At 32.8% G+C, this 14,491-nt stretch overlaps 1 protein-coding gene across 1 annotated transcript; it reads right to left on the bottom strand.

The window, feature by feature from the left end:
* Positions 1-1,174: 1,174 nt before the first annotated feature.
* MS3_00010664 (uncharacterized protein) lies at positions 1,175-13,728 on the bottom strand (the record flags this gene model as incomplete). The annotated part of the gene is made up of 6 exons (XM_051219059.1): positions 1,175-1,233; positions 4,045-4,110; positions 6,664-6,747; positions 8,100-8,177; positions 10,960-10,992; positions 13,641-13,728. The coding sequence occupies 6 exons, from the start codon at positions 13,726-13,728 to the stop codon at positions 1,175-1,177; spliced, it is 408 nt and encodes a 135-aa protein (XP_051069819.1).
* Positions 13,729-14,491: the final 763 nt, after the last annotated feature.

Genomic DNA, 14,491 nt, shown 5'->3' with positions numbered 1-14,491 from the left:
TGCTGATACTGTAGTGAACAAGAACACAAGTGAGGACGATCGAATGTATTTGGACACGAAATTACAGAACATCTTACGAAAATCTGAAAGCCATACAGTAAATACACTATTTGCAAAATATCAATCAATTGTCTCCAACTTTTTCTTTTGCAAATATCAGTCCATCGTCTTAGATCTCATTATTCCTGCATTTTCATATCATTTAATTCCCCTTTCCCGTTCTTTCCTTTCCGATCTTCTATTGAAATACATTCGATTCCTAACTATCGTTATGTACTACTTATGTGGATATATGTAGCTCATACCACAATACTACTATCTCATACCATAGTTTTTGTGAATGTAGAATACAAACATACTGTCTTACAGTTCAACCTAAACACGGTTTATACAATTTTATAATAAAGTGAATTATATAAGCTGATAAATCTAAACTGCCGTATGTAAATGAATTCGGAAGTATAAAAATAATGATTGTGTCTAGTATACATTGAGTAGATGTATTTATGACATTATAATAAATGCTGAGTTATATAAATTTTAATGAATCTAGACATTCAACCCTAACATCATTTACTACTAAGTTAAATGGTCAGGATCCATTTTGAGAAAAATCAATCAGAATACTTAGTTATAAATCTTGTGACAATAACTCATCGAAACATAAGCATGTCACAAGATGGCACATATCGACATGAAGTAGATATGAATTTTCTTCTATACACTTTTATAGTTTTTCTAAAAAAATCGGTGAGACTATAATTTATGGACGATCTTTGAGAGACGCCAAGCTAACCTTGAGAATGTCCACCTAATAACTAAGACCAATTGTGTGTTATAAACCGGTGTGAGGAATCCGAATTATGATTTACAGTTGATGGTTAAGGTTTGGAATCAGAGGTAAGGTTTTCATCACGAAATGACATCAAGTATAATGTCAAAACGCAATTTGACCAAATGGATGAGTGAAATTCGCGCCGAAAATCCGAGACGTGTTATCTTATACGTGATTGCTTAGTCCATAAATCATAGTCTCGTCAAAAAATCATCAATTCAACACTATGCATTGTAGAATATAATAATAAGACCTGGTTCGTAAAAAAAATAGATTTTGTTAGTTTACTAACTTTATATTATATTTTAACAATACTTACATGAAATCTCTTATAGTTGATTATTCCTTGACGAATAGTTCTCTCTCATCTTCCTCTGTATATTCCCAATCTGAGAAACCTGATATACATATAGTTAAAAAAATAGTTATTCATTGTATTTCAAGTGAAAAATATCACAGCCAACTTGAACAGATGTTTAATAATATCTAAATTATTGTTACTAAAATGACAGTGTATATTTTATATTGTAGTGGCTTTGCTTCGTTAATCGATCACCTCGATAATAGTTATAATATAAATCTCAATGGTGTTTTAAATCAAAAGGCAATGAGAAGCAGCAACTACAGTTTGTTACCGGATAGTGCAGATCAAAAAGCTATAAGCACACCGAGCGAATTCGAAGCGGAAAGGTGAATAAGTATATGCAAACAATTACATAGGCAAATTTATAGTCAAATCGCATAAGGGCGCAGCAAGGCAAAGCAAGGACTAAAAATAGGATTTGAGTATATACATACATGGAGAGGAGGATGAATCACCAAGTGGTATTTAAACAATCGACATTTTAGCTAGTCTTTCACTTGTTCTAGTGATCATAATGGTACAAAGAATTATGCGAATTGTTACTGTTCAAATAACATTGTCTGTTAAGTTAATAAACGGGATTAACCAAAATTAACCACAATCGAAATTGGTTGCTATAACGTAGACTCAGTTTTTAACGAATTCCATTATATCTTGCTGTGTTTATTATATAAACATATGTATGCGACCGTATGTACATGAGGAGAAATGTTTATGACTACGGATCATTGTGGAACAATCAATTGAATGGAATTCATCACTCTACATCAACTTCATTGACTACGAAAAAGCATTTGATGGCGTGGACAGAACAACACTATGGAAACTTCTTCGACACTACGGCGTGCCTCAGAAGACAGTCAATATCATACAAAATTCATATGATGGATTGCACTGCAAAATGGTGCATGGAGGACAGTTGACAAAGTCGTTCGAAATAAAGACCGGTGTCGGACAAGGTTGCTTACTCTCACCCTTTCTCTTTCTCCTGGTGATCGACTGGATCATGAAGACGTCAACATCTAAAAGAAAGCATGGGATACAATGGACACCTAGGATGCAGTTGGATGATCTAGACTTCGCAGATGATCTGGCCCTTCTGTCCCAAACGCAACAACAAATGCAGGAGAAGACGAACAGTGTGGCAGCAGCCTCAGCAACAATAGGTCTCAATATACACAAAGGGAAAGGCAGGATTCTCCGATACAACACAGCATGCACCAATCCAATCAAAATTGATGGAGACGATTTGGAAGATGTAAAAATCTTTACATATTTGGGAAGCATCATTGATGAACACGGTGGATCTGATGCAAATGTGAAGGCGCGGATCGGCAAGGCAAGAGCAGCATATTTACAACTGAGGAACATCTGGAACTCAAAGCAACTGTCAACCAACACCAAGGTCAGGATTTTCAATACAAATGTCAAGACAGTTCTACTGTATGGGGTGGAAACCTGGAGAACTACGAAAGCCATCATACAGAAAATAAAGGTGTTTATTAACAGTTGTCTACACAAAATACTTCAGATCCGTTGGCCGGACACTATTAGCAACAACGTACTGTGGGAGAGAACAAACCAGATCCCAGCGGAGGAAAAAATCAGGAAGAAGAGCTTGAAGTGGACAGGACACACATTAAGGAAAGCACCCAACTGCGTCACAAGACAATCCCTCACATCAAATCCTGAAGGCCAAAGGAAAAGAGGAAGACCAAAGAACATATTACGCCGAGAAATGGAGATAGACATGAGAAAAATGAACAAGAATTGGATGGAACTAGAAAAGAAGGCCCAGGACAGAGTGAGTTGGAGAATGCTGGTCGGTGGCCTATGCTCCATTAGTAGTAACAGGTGTAAATAAGTAAGTGTAATGTATACTACTTATGTTTTCATATATAAGTAGCATGTAATACTAGTAGACAGTGGAATGTATACGAGCAAAAGTTTGAGAAGATTAAAGTAGAGATAAAAGAGAAGGAAATTGAAAGCAATCAAGATAAGGGCATGAATGAAGGGACAATTATTCTCATAAGAAACGATTGAAAAAATATGTGCAAACGATGTATCGGAGATGTGATTTTCTCATTTTACTAAATCACTGTGTGATCATGCTTTACTTTACTACTTTCTCAGGAAGTATTGTGGTGTGTGCTGCTTATGTAGATAGATATAAACAGTATGTAACATCAATCAAAAGTGGAAATCTTGGTAGTAGAAAGTTGAAATGATCGAATAGTAAAGAACGGGAACAGAGAGTTATAGTTATGGAAAGGAAGGAACAATAAAATCTGAGATGGTTGATGGACATTTCTTAAATGAACTATTTGCTGCATGGTTCTCAGATTTTACTAAGACATTCTGTACTTATTTAATCTCAAATTTTCGTTTTGCTAACACTGAGGTTAGTCCAATAGTAAGGTCTCTGACTGTTAAGCTGGGTGACACGTGATGGAATCCGTCAGGGAACATCAGTTCCTTCAAGATTACAGGTATACCTTGCTGACGAATGCCAAGTAGCACGAAACCTTGGTCTAGGGTTTCCTGTTGACTATCTCCAATCACCATCTTATCTCAACATAATGCACGCAATGTCGATTCACCTAGACAAGTGGCCACATCGCAACTTGGTCGATAGTATTCGATCTTCACTAAGAAGAACCTAATATGCATGACAATTATCACCACCAAGTGACCAATCAACTGAGGTTTTATTTCTTAGATAAATCTTATCTAAAATACTGTCATCGTTTTATTACAATAAGGAAGCTATTCCAATACATAAATATTTAGTGCTTCAGTCATAGATTTAAAAGAAAAACTACGAACAATATAAAAATATCACCTGGTTTAGAATCATTTTTACCGAAAGGTTTCTTCTTCTTTAATATTACACGCTCTATATGTTTACCTTTTTTGAAATAAAGAAAAAGTAAGTTCATATTTCATGATAATGACACCAAATGAAATTCATTGAAATCACAATGTTTTTAACTAATTGAGAAGTTTAGATTTATAGAAACAATTATTGAAATAAAGACAGCTCATGAAATATCAGCTAATAAGACAAACAGTTCTTTCATCAGTTCACAATGAAGTTGGCGTGACTATAATTTATGGACGACCTCTCATTGCCTGTCGGGTTCTGACCAGTTGGAAGTTTCCATTTTGGGTTGACCCGTCCTAAATTTTAAGGACCTATGAAGTATGTTTATGGAAGTGCTACTCAGTCCTTTTTAATACTACGTCCTCTGTTAAATTTTCGCTTCCTGACTACTGATTCGTCTATTTCAACGATTCTCCAAGCGACTCGTGTAAGCCTGTCATTTTTATGGCACATATATCTCTACAATACTCATACCACTGAACGGCTGAAGCTTCAGTAACTTCTGCAAATGTTACAGCCAGCGTTACTGGTGCTTTTATTAACCGATTCACAACAACTATCATGATTTGTTTTAGTTCCAATCAGGATCGAGCGAAGAAAGTTCCTGTTCTAGCAGGCGTCTTCCTTTAACATAAACAACCTAGAAAGACAATCTCATCACGGTAGTCTGCATATGGTACAGCAGTCATTTCATTACCACAGTCACAAATAACGGAACTTCTCAGTAATCCCATTTGTTGTAGCCACTCACTTATCACGTCTTCTCTAAAATCCTCTCTAAACCGATCGTGCGTGAGCATCAGGTACTGAAATTGGCGTCATGACCTTGAATTACCTCAAACGCTTCTGATGGGCCCGTCCATAAAGTATAGTCTCTTTTATATTCTTCAGCGTGCTCAGTGAATACATTTACTTATGATATTATTCATTTGATTTACAATGGTTAAATTTGATCGACTATCACGGAAGATTTGTTTAAGAGATGTAGTTGATTAAGAATCAACGCTGCGTATGTACGTATTCAGGTGATTAACTTTCATGCGACGGCATTGTCGCACGTTACTCAGATGCTTAATATATTAGATCTTCAGATTAAAGGTTGGAAAAGTGTTTCCTTTGGGAAAATCACCTACTTCGGACCAGGTACTAGGACATCATCACAGCCCCGAGGGAAAAAGTGATGAGTACCAGTGAGGAGAATAAAGATTATAATCCACTTAACTTGCATACCAATCCTCACATATTATGAACGTTATATGTACTGCATTATTTCACTGAATTTTGACCATGTATTCCACTTTATTTCAATGCTACTCATAATCAGCAACTCGTATTTGTTGGATACATTTGGTCCTGTTTAACTAGTCCCAAGTCACTGGATTGTTGATATCTGGTTATTATAGGATTTCGGAAACTATTTCTTCTAGCTGAACGTAAGGCATTTAATTAACAGGTGAATCTATTTGTATGTTCGGACTGTTTCAATATCTATTTTTTTGTCAATGTGAGATCATTATTCATCGTTTAAAATTGCTTTCTATCCTGGTTATTTGAAAATTTATATCAGTAAAAATCCCAGCTTTGCTGACTATGGTATAACATCAATCGATAAAGTGGAGATAGATATAATTAAAAGTTTTTTCTGTTGTTTCAGATCAGATTTCAGCAAAATTATATTAAACTGCGGTGATAATCTCTTTGAGTAGTGAAGACCTTCTAACTGCCAGGGCAGAGTATAAATGGTTTGAACTCTTTCTTTTTTGGTTAACGTTTTTTAGCGAGCTAGTTTTCTGCGGAATGAAGCCGTTAATCACATACCCAACCCTCCTTCTTTATCTGGGCTTGGGACCGGTAGTAACCCTACAGGGGCTCCAGGCAGAGTTTCTTTAAGTAATCCTTACCTAAATTCTGAAGGAATGTAGCCCAGATCCAGAAAAGTATAGTCAATGTCAGCAAAGCGCGTCTAGGAGATAATGTCGTGCTAACTGGAGATTTTTTACACGACTGTCCATCATCACTATATACTGACTTTAAGACTCATATGAAAAAGCATAGAGATTCTCAGTTTATGGTATAGTTGTATCGTATAAAGAAAGAACATATAAGACCACTGACTATTCACATTCATATTCTTTCGTGTGCTAAAATTGAGGTAAATGATAACATATTAACGAGTTAAAGAGACTATCTATTTACTGATGTTGGCTTGTAGTTCATTTTGTCTTCAGACATTTCTGTATTTTATTGTTGAAGCAGTGGAATTCATTATAGTATTTAAAGAATTAGTGTTTGAAGGACTTTAATCTAACTTGTAAATGTTTTTTTCCTAACTGTTAGGTGAAATGCTGACACTTAAAACTTCATTGAATATGAAACACAGCACTTGACTAATCACTATTGGATTAACTGTTTGGAATGTACTAATTTCAACAATTTTTCATTCAGATACTTTAGATGTAGGTAGACAGTATAATTATCTCCTGTATTATATCAGTAATTGTAGTAATTATGATTTTAGCTACATGAGATATGGTTACAAATAGACTCATTTTGATAATACAACAATTTAAAATTTACCTGGTCCCAATTTTCCTCCTTTCTTCACTTTACCAATGCGTATTTCTTTTTCATATCTGGTATCCGATTCCCAACCTGGAGGATCTGAAATAAACAAGAAAATTGTTCTTTTTTCTCCTTGAAACTAGTTATGCAGTTATAGATTAAGTTCAAACAACAGGTGTCAACAAATTTAGTGTTCATTTAAGCATTAAACTGTAAAAAATATTATTCCCCACCTTGGGATCCAACCAGTTGTCTCTTTCTGTCAACTATCAACCTATAAAATGTGAAGAGCTGATTTTGTAAAACGAAATTCACCCAAACTTAAAGACTGATAAATTATTTCATCCATATAAGGTTGTGGAGATTGTTGAAATCGTCGTATAATATCGTGGATTGGTTGAAGTTAAACTATAACACCGTTTGATACCGGCTCATTAGTCGGGAGGTTAAACATCCTCGCGCGAGATCGAATAACCTGGTTTCGAGTCCTGCATGTGGGATCGTGGGTGCACACTGATAAAGAGTCCCATACTAAAATGAAACAACCGTCAGATGCTTACAGATTTTCAATAGTGGCCTAACATTGATCGATTCATGATCCTAATTAAAATTACTTCACATTTCTAAACAAGGCTTACAAAGTAACTTTATTCATCATGAAAAATGATGTTACATGGAGGAATTGTTGACATTGATTGTCCAGGATCATAATAGATTTTTGATTAACGTACATTCTGAACTGTGATTATTCGAAATATGTTTTTCTTTAATAATTAATATCTTACACTCATCTTCATTGACCAGAATTGACAATCAGTTCATTTACATAACTATTTGCCCTTCATCAATTATTCAATGCAAGAAATTTCCCTGAATTTTTAAAATGGGGAAATGTTGTGGAAACTATACCAATAAATGTAATGTTCAGGTTTGAACTTTTCAATTTTTAAACATAGTAACACATTTCATGACTTTCACGATATTGCTAAAGTAAATACAACCGAGATTCATAATTATTTTATTAAAATAACCAATTGGAGTATAAGTGACTTAAATGTTTGAACAGGCAACCAATTTTCATTTATTATGTCATAGTTGCATCGTAGTGAACATGTAGAGACAATCGAATGTATTTTAACACATAAATTACAGAATTTCTTAGTAAAATCTGAGAACTATTAAGTAAATATTTCATTTGCAAAATGTTGATCAATCGACTCAGACTTCATCGTTCTTTCATTTCCATACTAATCATTCTTTGTTCTTGTTTTCTTTTCTTCAATCGTCTTAGTCTTGTGCCTCGAAACATTTCACTTTCGATTCATGATACATACTACTTATATCTGTCGACATCAGTAGCACACACACTATAATATAGCCCCATAAATTAAATGCCGATAAGTGTTGAATAATATTAGTACTCACACATGAGTTATTATGACTTTAAATACCTGTTTCATCTGAAGGACCAAATTTTTCCTTGTCTATCATATCAATAATTTTTTCAAAATCATCTTCAATTTCATTATCTGGAATCAATAAAAAATGATATATCAGTATGAGGTTGTGAAAGTTGTTAATTTTTTTGTTTGAGATCATGAATCAATTGATCTTAGACCGTCATTGAAAACCTGGAAGCATTGGATGGCCGTTTCGTCCTAGGATAAGACTCCTCAAAAGTGAGCTTGGGCGGTCATGCCCACAGGATTCGAACTCAGGACCTTCGGTTTGACATTAATTTCAATAAAAAAGTGGAATATAATTTTAAAAAAATAATAAATGTTTTTTTCATGCTAGGATTGTTTGCTAAGTATATTGATCAACAGAAATATTTATTAATTCAAAATGTTTAAACTACTTGATAATAATTATAGTGAGACCATAATTTATGAACGACCTTCGAGCGACGATAAACTAACCTTGAGAGCGTCCACTTAATAACTAGGACCAAATGAGTGTTATAAACCAATGTGAGGAATTCGAATTATGAGGAATTATGCAAAAACTTTATTTATCCTAATGGATGTGTGAATTTCGCGCCAAAAATCTGAGACCTGTTCTTTTATACGTGATTGGTTCGTCCCTCACTAAAAGTGTTGCCATAATTATCTTTTTGTTAAAATTATTGAATGAAAGTGAATAGTTTAAATCATTAACGACCAAAATCTATTTCAACATTATTGTTTACCATATAATGATTACAAATAAATCTAGTTTTTCATTGAGATCATAAACTGATTTAAAACGTGGTAGCACAAGGCTACAGTTTCGTCACAGTATGAGATTCCTTTAAACAGACACACACAGTCCTAAACGCTAGACTGGAATATGAGGCCTTAGTTTTTGAGCATGAACGATTGACACTATACTATGAATTCAGTTTTATTTACATTTAAATATGAAGAACTTTCAAGAAAAAACGCATTAGATAATATTGAGAATCAATCAATCAGTCAGTTGAAATCTAAGTAAACGTTTAAAAATCTTTGCAAATCGAAATACATATATATTGTGTTTCAAAAGATAATATAAGCGTAAATAAACATTTTATGATTACCCGTAATAATTTCAGTCATGGATTATGTCATAACTTGTAGTCATGTGAACAGTGAATTATCTGTTCTTCTTCCAGCCTAAGCTTGTCTGTTAAGTCCAGTACATCAGTCTCAGCCTCTGCGATATGAATCATGTATTTCAAACATACTGGGTTTTTATATACAAACCAAGCAGACCACATCGTACCACAAAATAGAAAACGACATCTATACAAGATCTAGTCAAAAGTGGCTATGAATATGGGAGACTAATGAATAGACTGGGCAGAATTCAAGAATGGTAAATGGTAGAATAATAGTTCATAGGTCAAAATAATGCTTATAATAAGAGAAACAAGAATATGAATATTTTAGTTACTTAACAATTATATAATAAAATATACGTGTAGTATTAGTCCATAAATAGTTCACAAAAGGTACCATTCATAACTCTCGTCGGGATCTAACAGATTATCTTTTTAAAACCTTAATTATCTATATTAATACTGATCAATCAACAAATCACATAGCTGTGGATAATTTCTAGTTACATTTTCAAGTAATTATTATGGATAAACAATTTCCGTCTGTCAGTCAGTGGAGATGTCCCCATTAGGCGATGAGTGCAATAAAAGAACCAAATGCATATGCTGGTTTTACATACTTGGTGTTTTTGTTTTTAGTCAAATTACTTATTTTTATGACCTTAGAATGGCTCATTTCTACTAAAAACCACTATTCATTGTATATCTAGGTCCCATAAAACATTAGTTAATTCCTCAAAGGCTTTGCAATATATTTTTGCAGACAACCTGAGTGAAGAATCAATGTAGCTAGATCTTAGAGATCTTAGAGCAAAGTAAGTGGAATTCCAAAACTTCCTACGATATTTAACTGACATGAATAGAATGATTCGGTCAAGCTTAAGTTTACATATAGTGTTATATCCAAACAATAATATTATTATTGCATGACTATTAAGTAACTATATTATATGTATATTCATATCCCTTTCATTATAAGCTTTGACTCGACGTATTTGGTATTGTTATTCTCAAGGTGATATCAATCTATTAGTCACAGTTTCTCACAATTTTAGCTACTTTTATTTTGATCTTGTACAATTTTTATTTCTTATTTTATGGTGTAATATGGTTTGATTTATTTTTGCATAAACCCAGTATGCTTGAAATATATGATTCTTATCGCAGAGTTTGGGATTGGCATTCTGGACCCAACAGGCAGAGCTAAGTGAAAAAGAACTAAAAAGAACTCTAGGCTAACTATACTGATGTATGCATTGTTAGTTTGGTCATATAAGTCAGTGTATATAAATTGGCAATCGTATTTCGCGATAATCGTATAAGCTAAGGACATAAAACATAGACTGCAAGATTTTACTGTGAATACTGGATACTATATTTAACCTCAATTAATACAATTTTCTGGCTAATCTTAAATGTTAGATAATCTTTTACCATGGAAAGTTAGTAGACTAGTGTAGCATTTTATATACTTTGACCTGTCTACATTACTAAATATACAAAATAAATTTGATTTTAATTTCATTCCTGTAATTATATGAACAGTTTAAAGAATACTACATGAAAACGGTATTGGAGACATTGTCTTTCATTAACAAAGTTTTTGGACTTCTAATTATATAGTATGAAATTGACTTCATCATTATATAAACATAATGATACTCAAGTGAATTATAACATTTGCTATAACTTTCATTAGATATTTAATGAACCATATAGAATGACAAACTCACTGTCGTCTCCACGTGTCTTCAGTAATCTTATACCTAGAGAAATAAAGAAGAACTAATGAAATTCCCTGTTGAAAAATGATATAATATTCCATTATGTAAATATCATGAAAAAGCCTACATTATTCCAACTAGTCAAACATTAATATCCTAACGGGATTTTCATAAAAACGTCTTGGATTTTGAATCATTCAGTCGTTTTCTAAGATACACTATTCGACGAACTAATATTAGTTTATTTTGAAGTATTCTCTTCTTTTCAGTTCAATACATTAAATGAACGGATCTAGTAAAATCGGCTACCTAGTTTAACATTGCCAATGTACTAAAAACACATTTGTTAGAAATATAGTCTAGCCTGAAATTTGAAGAGATATGAATTGCTTAACATTTTAACCAAACTATCTAGACTTTAAATTGCATAAATCTTTATCTAAACTACTTTCATATTACCTTCTAGTTCATTTCCATAATATCCATTTTTCATCTGATACATTATTGTAATAAATTTTTCTATAGAATTTAATATTATTCTCTAACAAATATTTATACTAATTTAATAGTTGAGATCATGAGTCAGTTGAAGTTGGACTACCATGAGAAACCTGAAAGCATTGGACGGCTGGTTCGTCCTATTGTGCGACTCCTCAGCAGTGAGCATTCACGATCCTGATTCGCGGGATTCGAATCCACGACCTGTCTGTCTTGCGCACGAACGCTTAATCTTTAGACCCCTGAGCCGGTCGGCATCCAACGGTGTTAATGTCTAACTCCAAATAATTTACGAAAATGAATGACGAAACAACCGTCTAGTGCTTCCAGGTTTCTCATGGTAGTCTAACTTCAACTGACTCATGATCTCAACTATTAAATTACTAAAATATCCACAAAAACCCCTTTCCGATATAAATCATTATACATTAAAATCGTTCTAGTTATAGCAACTTAAGCATGAAAGTGTTTAGTGACAAAGTTAAGAAATAAGAATTGTGTGTCTGCTCTGTTTTAAGTAGTTGTACATGCATTTTTTTCCGAACGGGTTTAACAAACAATAAATTGGCGTACAGTCTTCATTGGTTTTTAATATTTCTACAAATGATTTTAATTCTCAAGGAACATCTGATCAAATATATCAGAAATTTACGTAATCATCATTTTGAAACTAATCATTTCATTGAAGAGAACGAGATGAAAAAATTTTTGATACAAAAAACCTGTGAGATAACTGGTATTCGTTCTAGTTGACTCGTTTTTCTCTCTATCGCTTATCAATTAATCTGATGATAGTTTTCATCTCTCTGCCTTGGACCGGTAGTCTCAATTCGAACTCACTCATTTCTAGCCAACATATCAAGCTAGTAAGCCTACCATGTTAAGGCCATAGCCTAGTTTGAGACACGTTCTCTCCTGTATGTTAACGGATCGACAGATCGTTGTACGTAACAATAAGAATTCATTTTATGCTACAGTGTTCGTTATCATTATTTCAAAATATCAAGATAAGATAGATTTTCCCACTTACTTACGAAGAAATAGAAATAAGGAATAAATAAATAAATCCGATTCTTTAAACAAAGTAATGTATCTCAACTTTAAATGTTAGAGTTATATTCCAGAGTGAAACATTGGATATATTAACAAGTTACAGAAAGATCAGAAGGATCAGAGATAATTTCAAACATTAAAAATAACCCATAGTGTCATTGAATAAAAATAAGAGAATTCAGCGAAAAAAATTTCTTTTCGACGAAATCACTTACTTAAATTGTACATTCGTATTTATAGTTATATGGAAAATATATGCCTATAGTAGAATAGAAATATTTGCATCATAAATTGATTCAAAACTCTTGTTATCAAATGAGGTTATGTACTAATCAAGGGATTAGCAAGAATTTATGGGTCAGATAATTGTCCAATTGACAGATAAGAAGATGTGCACTACTGAGGAGTCCCATATTAGTACGAAACGGCCATCTAGTAATTCCACGTTTTCTATGACTCATGAATTTAACTATAAAATCACTAAAATTTTTCACAAAACCCCTTCAGATATGAAGAAAAACGACAAATATAAAGGTCATAATAATATAAACTGAATAATAAGAAAATTTGTTTAACGGTAATAATAATAATTTCAATAATTCAGAGCATGAGTCAATTGAAGTTAGACCACTATAGAAAACCTGGAATCACTGAACCGCCGTTTTGTCCTAGTATGGGACTCTTCAGCAGTGCGCATCCACGATCCCGCCTATCGGTCTCGCGCGCAAGCGCTTAACCTCTAGACCACTAAGCCAGCATCGAATAATAATAAATGATTAGCGTCAAAAAATTGCAAAACAATAATTTAAAAAAATCAATAATAATCAGATTAAAATAAGGAAAAAAGAACCCGAAACATACCACTAAAAGGAAGTAGGGTCAAGGAATGATGAGAATTTAGATTAATAGTCTATAGAACTATAAATATGAATGTATAGCTTAAATAAATGACTTCGTCGAAAAGAAAATTTTTCTTCGCTCAATTCTTTCACTTTTTCTAACCAAAAATCTCAGAAATTCACATAAGTCTTATTAATGGCAACAAAAAATATGATAAACCTATACTTCTCATCATTCAGAAAAAGAGAACAGTTATATACTTTGCAGCTGAATATACAAAATTAAAGTTATCAACTTACCTTGTACATTGAATACACCAGACATTAAAACAATGCATACTAAATAAATTAATAAATTTAATTGGAAACTAAAGATTTTATGAAACATTTTTTCAAAATTATGCGTAGACAACTGAATATAAAGGTGTTAAATCGATTTTAAAAAATCAATAAACACGATAGTTACAATATTAAATTGTTTTTATGATATAAAATATCAATTCTACTCTATTATTCAATAATACTAAAAGGGGTGGTTAATAATTAAGTTCGAACCTCAATAGTGCTCTCTCTTTTCCTACCCCCTCCCTTTCTCTCTCTCTGTATATATATATATATATATATATATATATATATATATATATATAATTTTGGAAATAAACTAAATTTTATACGATAATCAAATTAAACTTTCTCTCTTCTTTATTGTTTACTTTTCTATCGATTGTTTACTAATTGAATAAAGAAATAAATATTAAAGATTTTTATAAAAAAACATTTCTGTGAAAATCATAACAATGTGACTGTTGTATAAAGGTTATGTTGATTAATAAAGATTCTGTACCTTTGTAACACGCGTAATCAGCAGTCACTGGAAAGCGGTAATACCTAAAGCCACAACACACACAATGTTAATTGAGCACTTCACACCACAGAGAGAACACGGAATGGAGACCACCAGTCGTTTATTTGAAAATTAAAACTCGCGGGTTATGTACAGAAAGGAGAGCTAGTTTACAAAACGGTCTTATGAGTCATCCTATAAGTTTAGTGCATTCAGGGCTTGCTCTTCTTCTTCTTCTTCTTCTAAAGCATTTATTCTTGGTTGTCCTGCAATAGAAAAGAAACAAAATCTTTTAACAACGTATATG

The sequence above is a fragment of the Schistosoma haematobium genome, chromosome 3 (genome assembly GCF_000699445.3).
Source record: "Schistosoma haematobium chromosome 3, whole genome shotgun sequence".
Taxonomy (NCBI): domain Eukaryota; kingdom Metazoa; phylum Platyhelminthes; class Trematoda; order Strigeidida; family Schistosomatidae; genus Schistosoma; species Schistosoma haematobium.
Note: the sequence above shows the minus strand (reverse complement) of the source record. Positions and strands in the feature narration are given on the sequence as shown.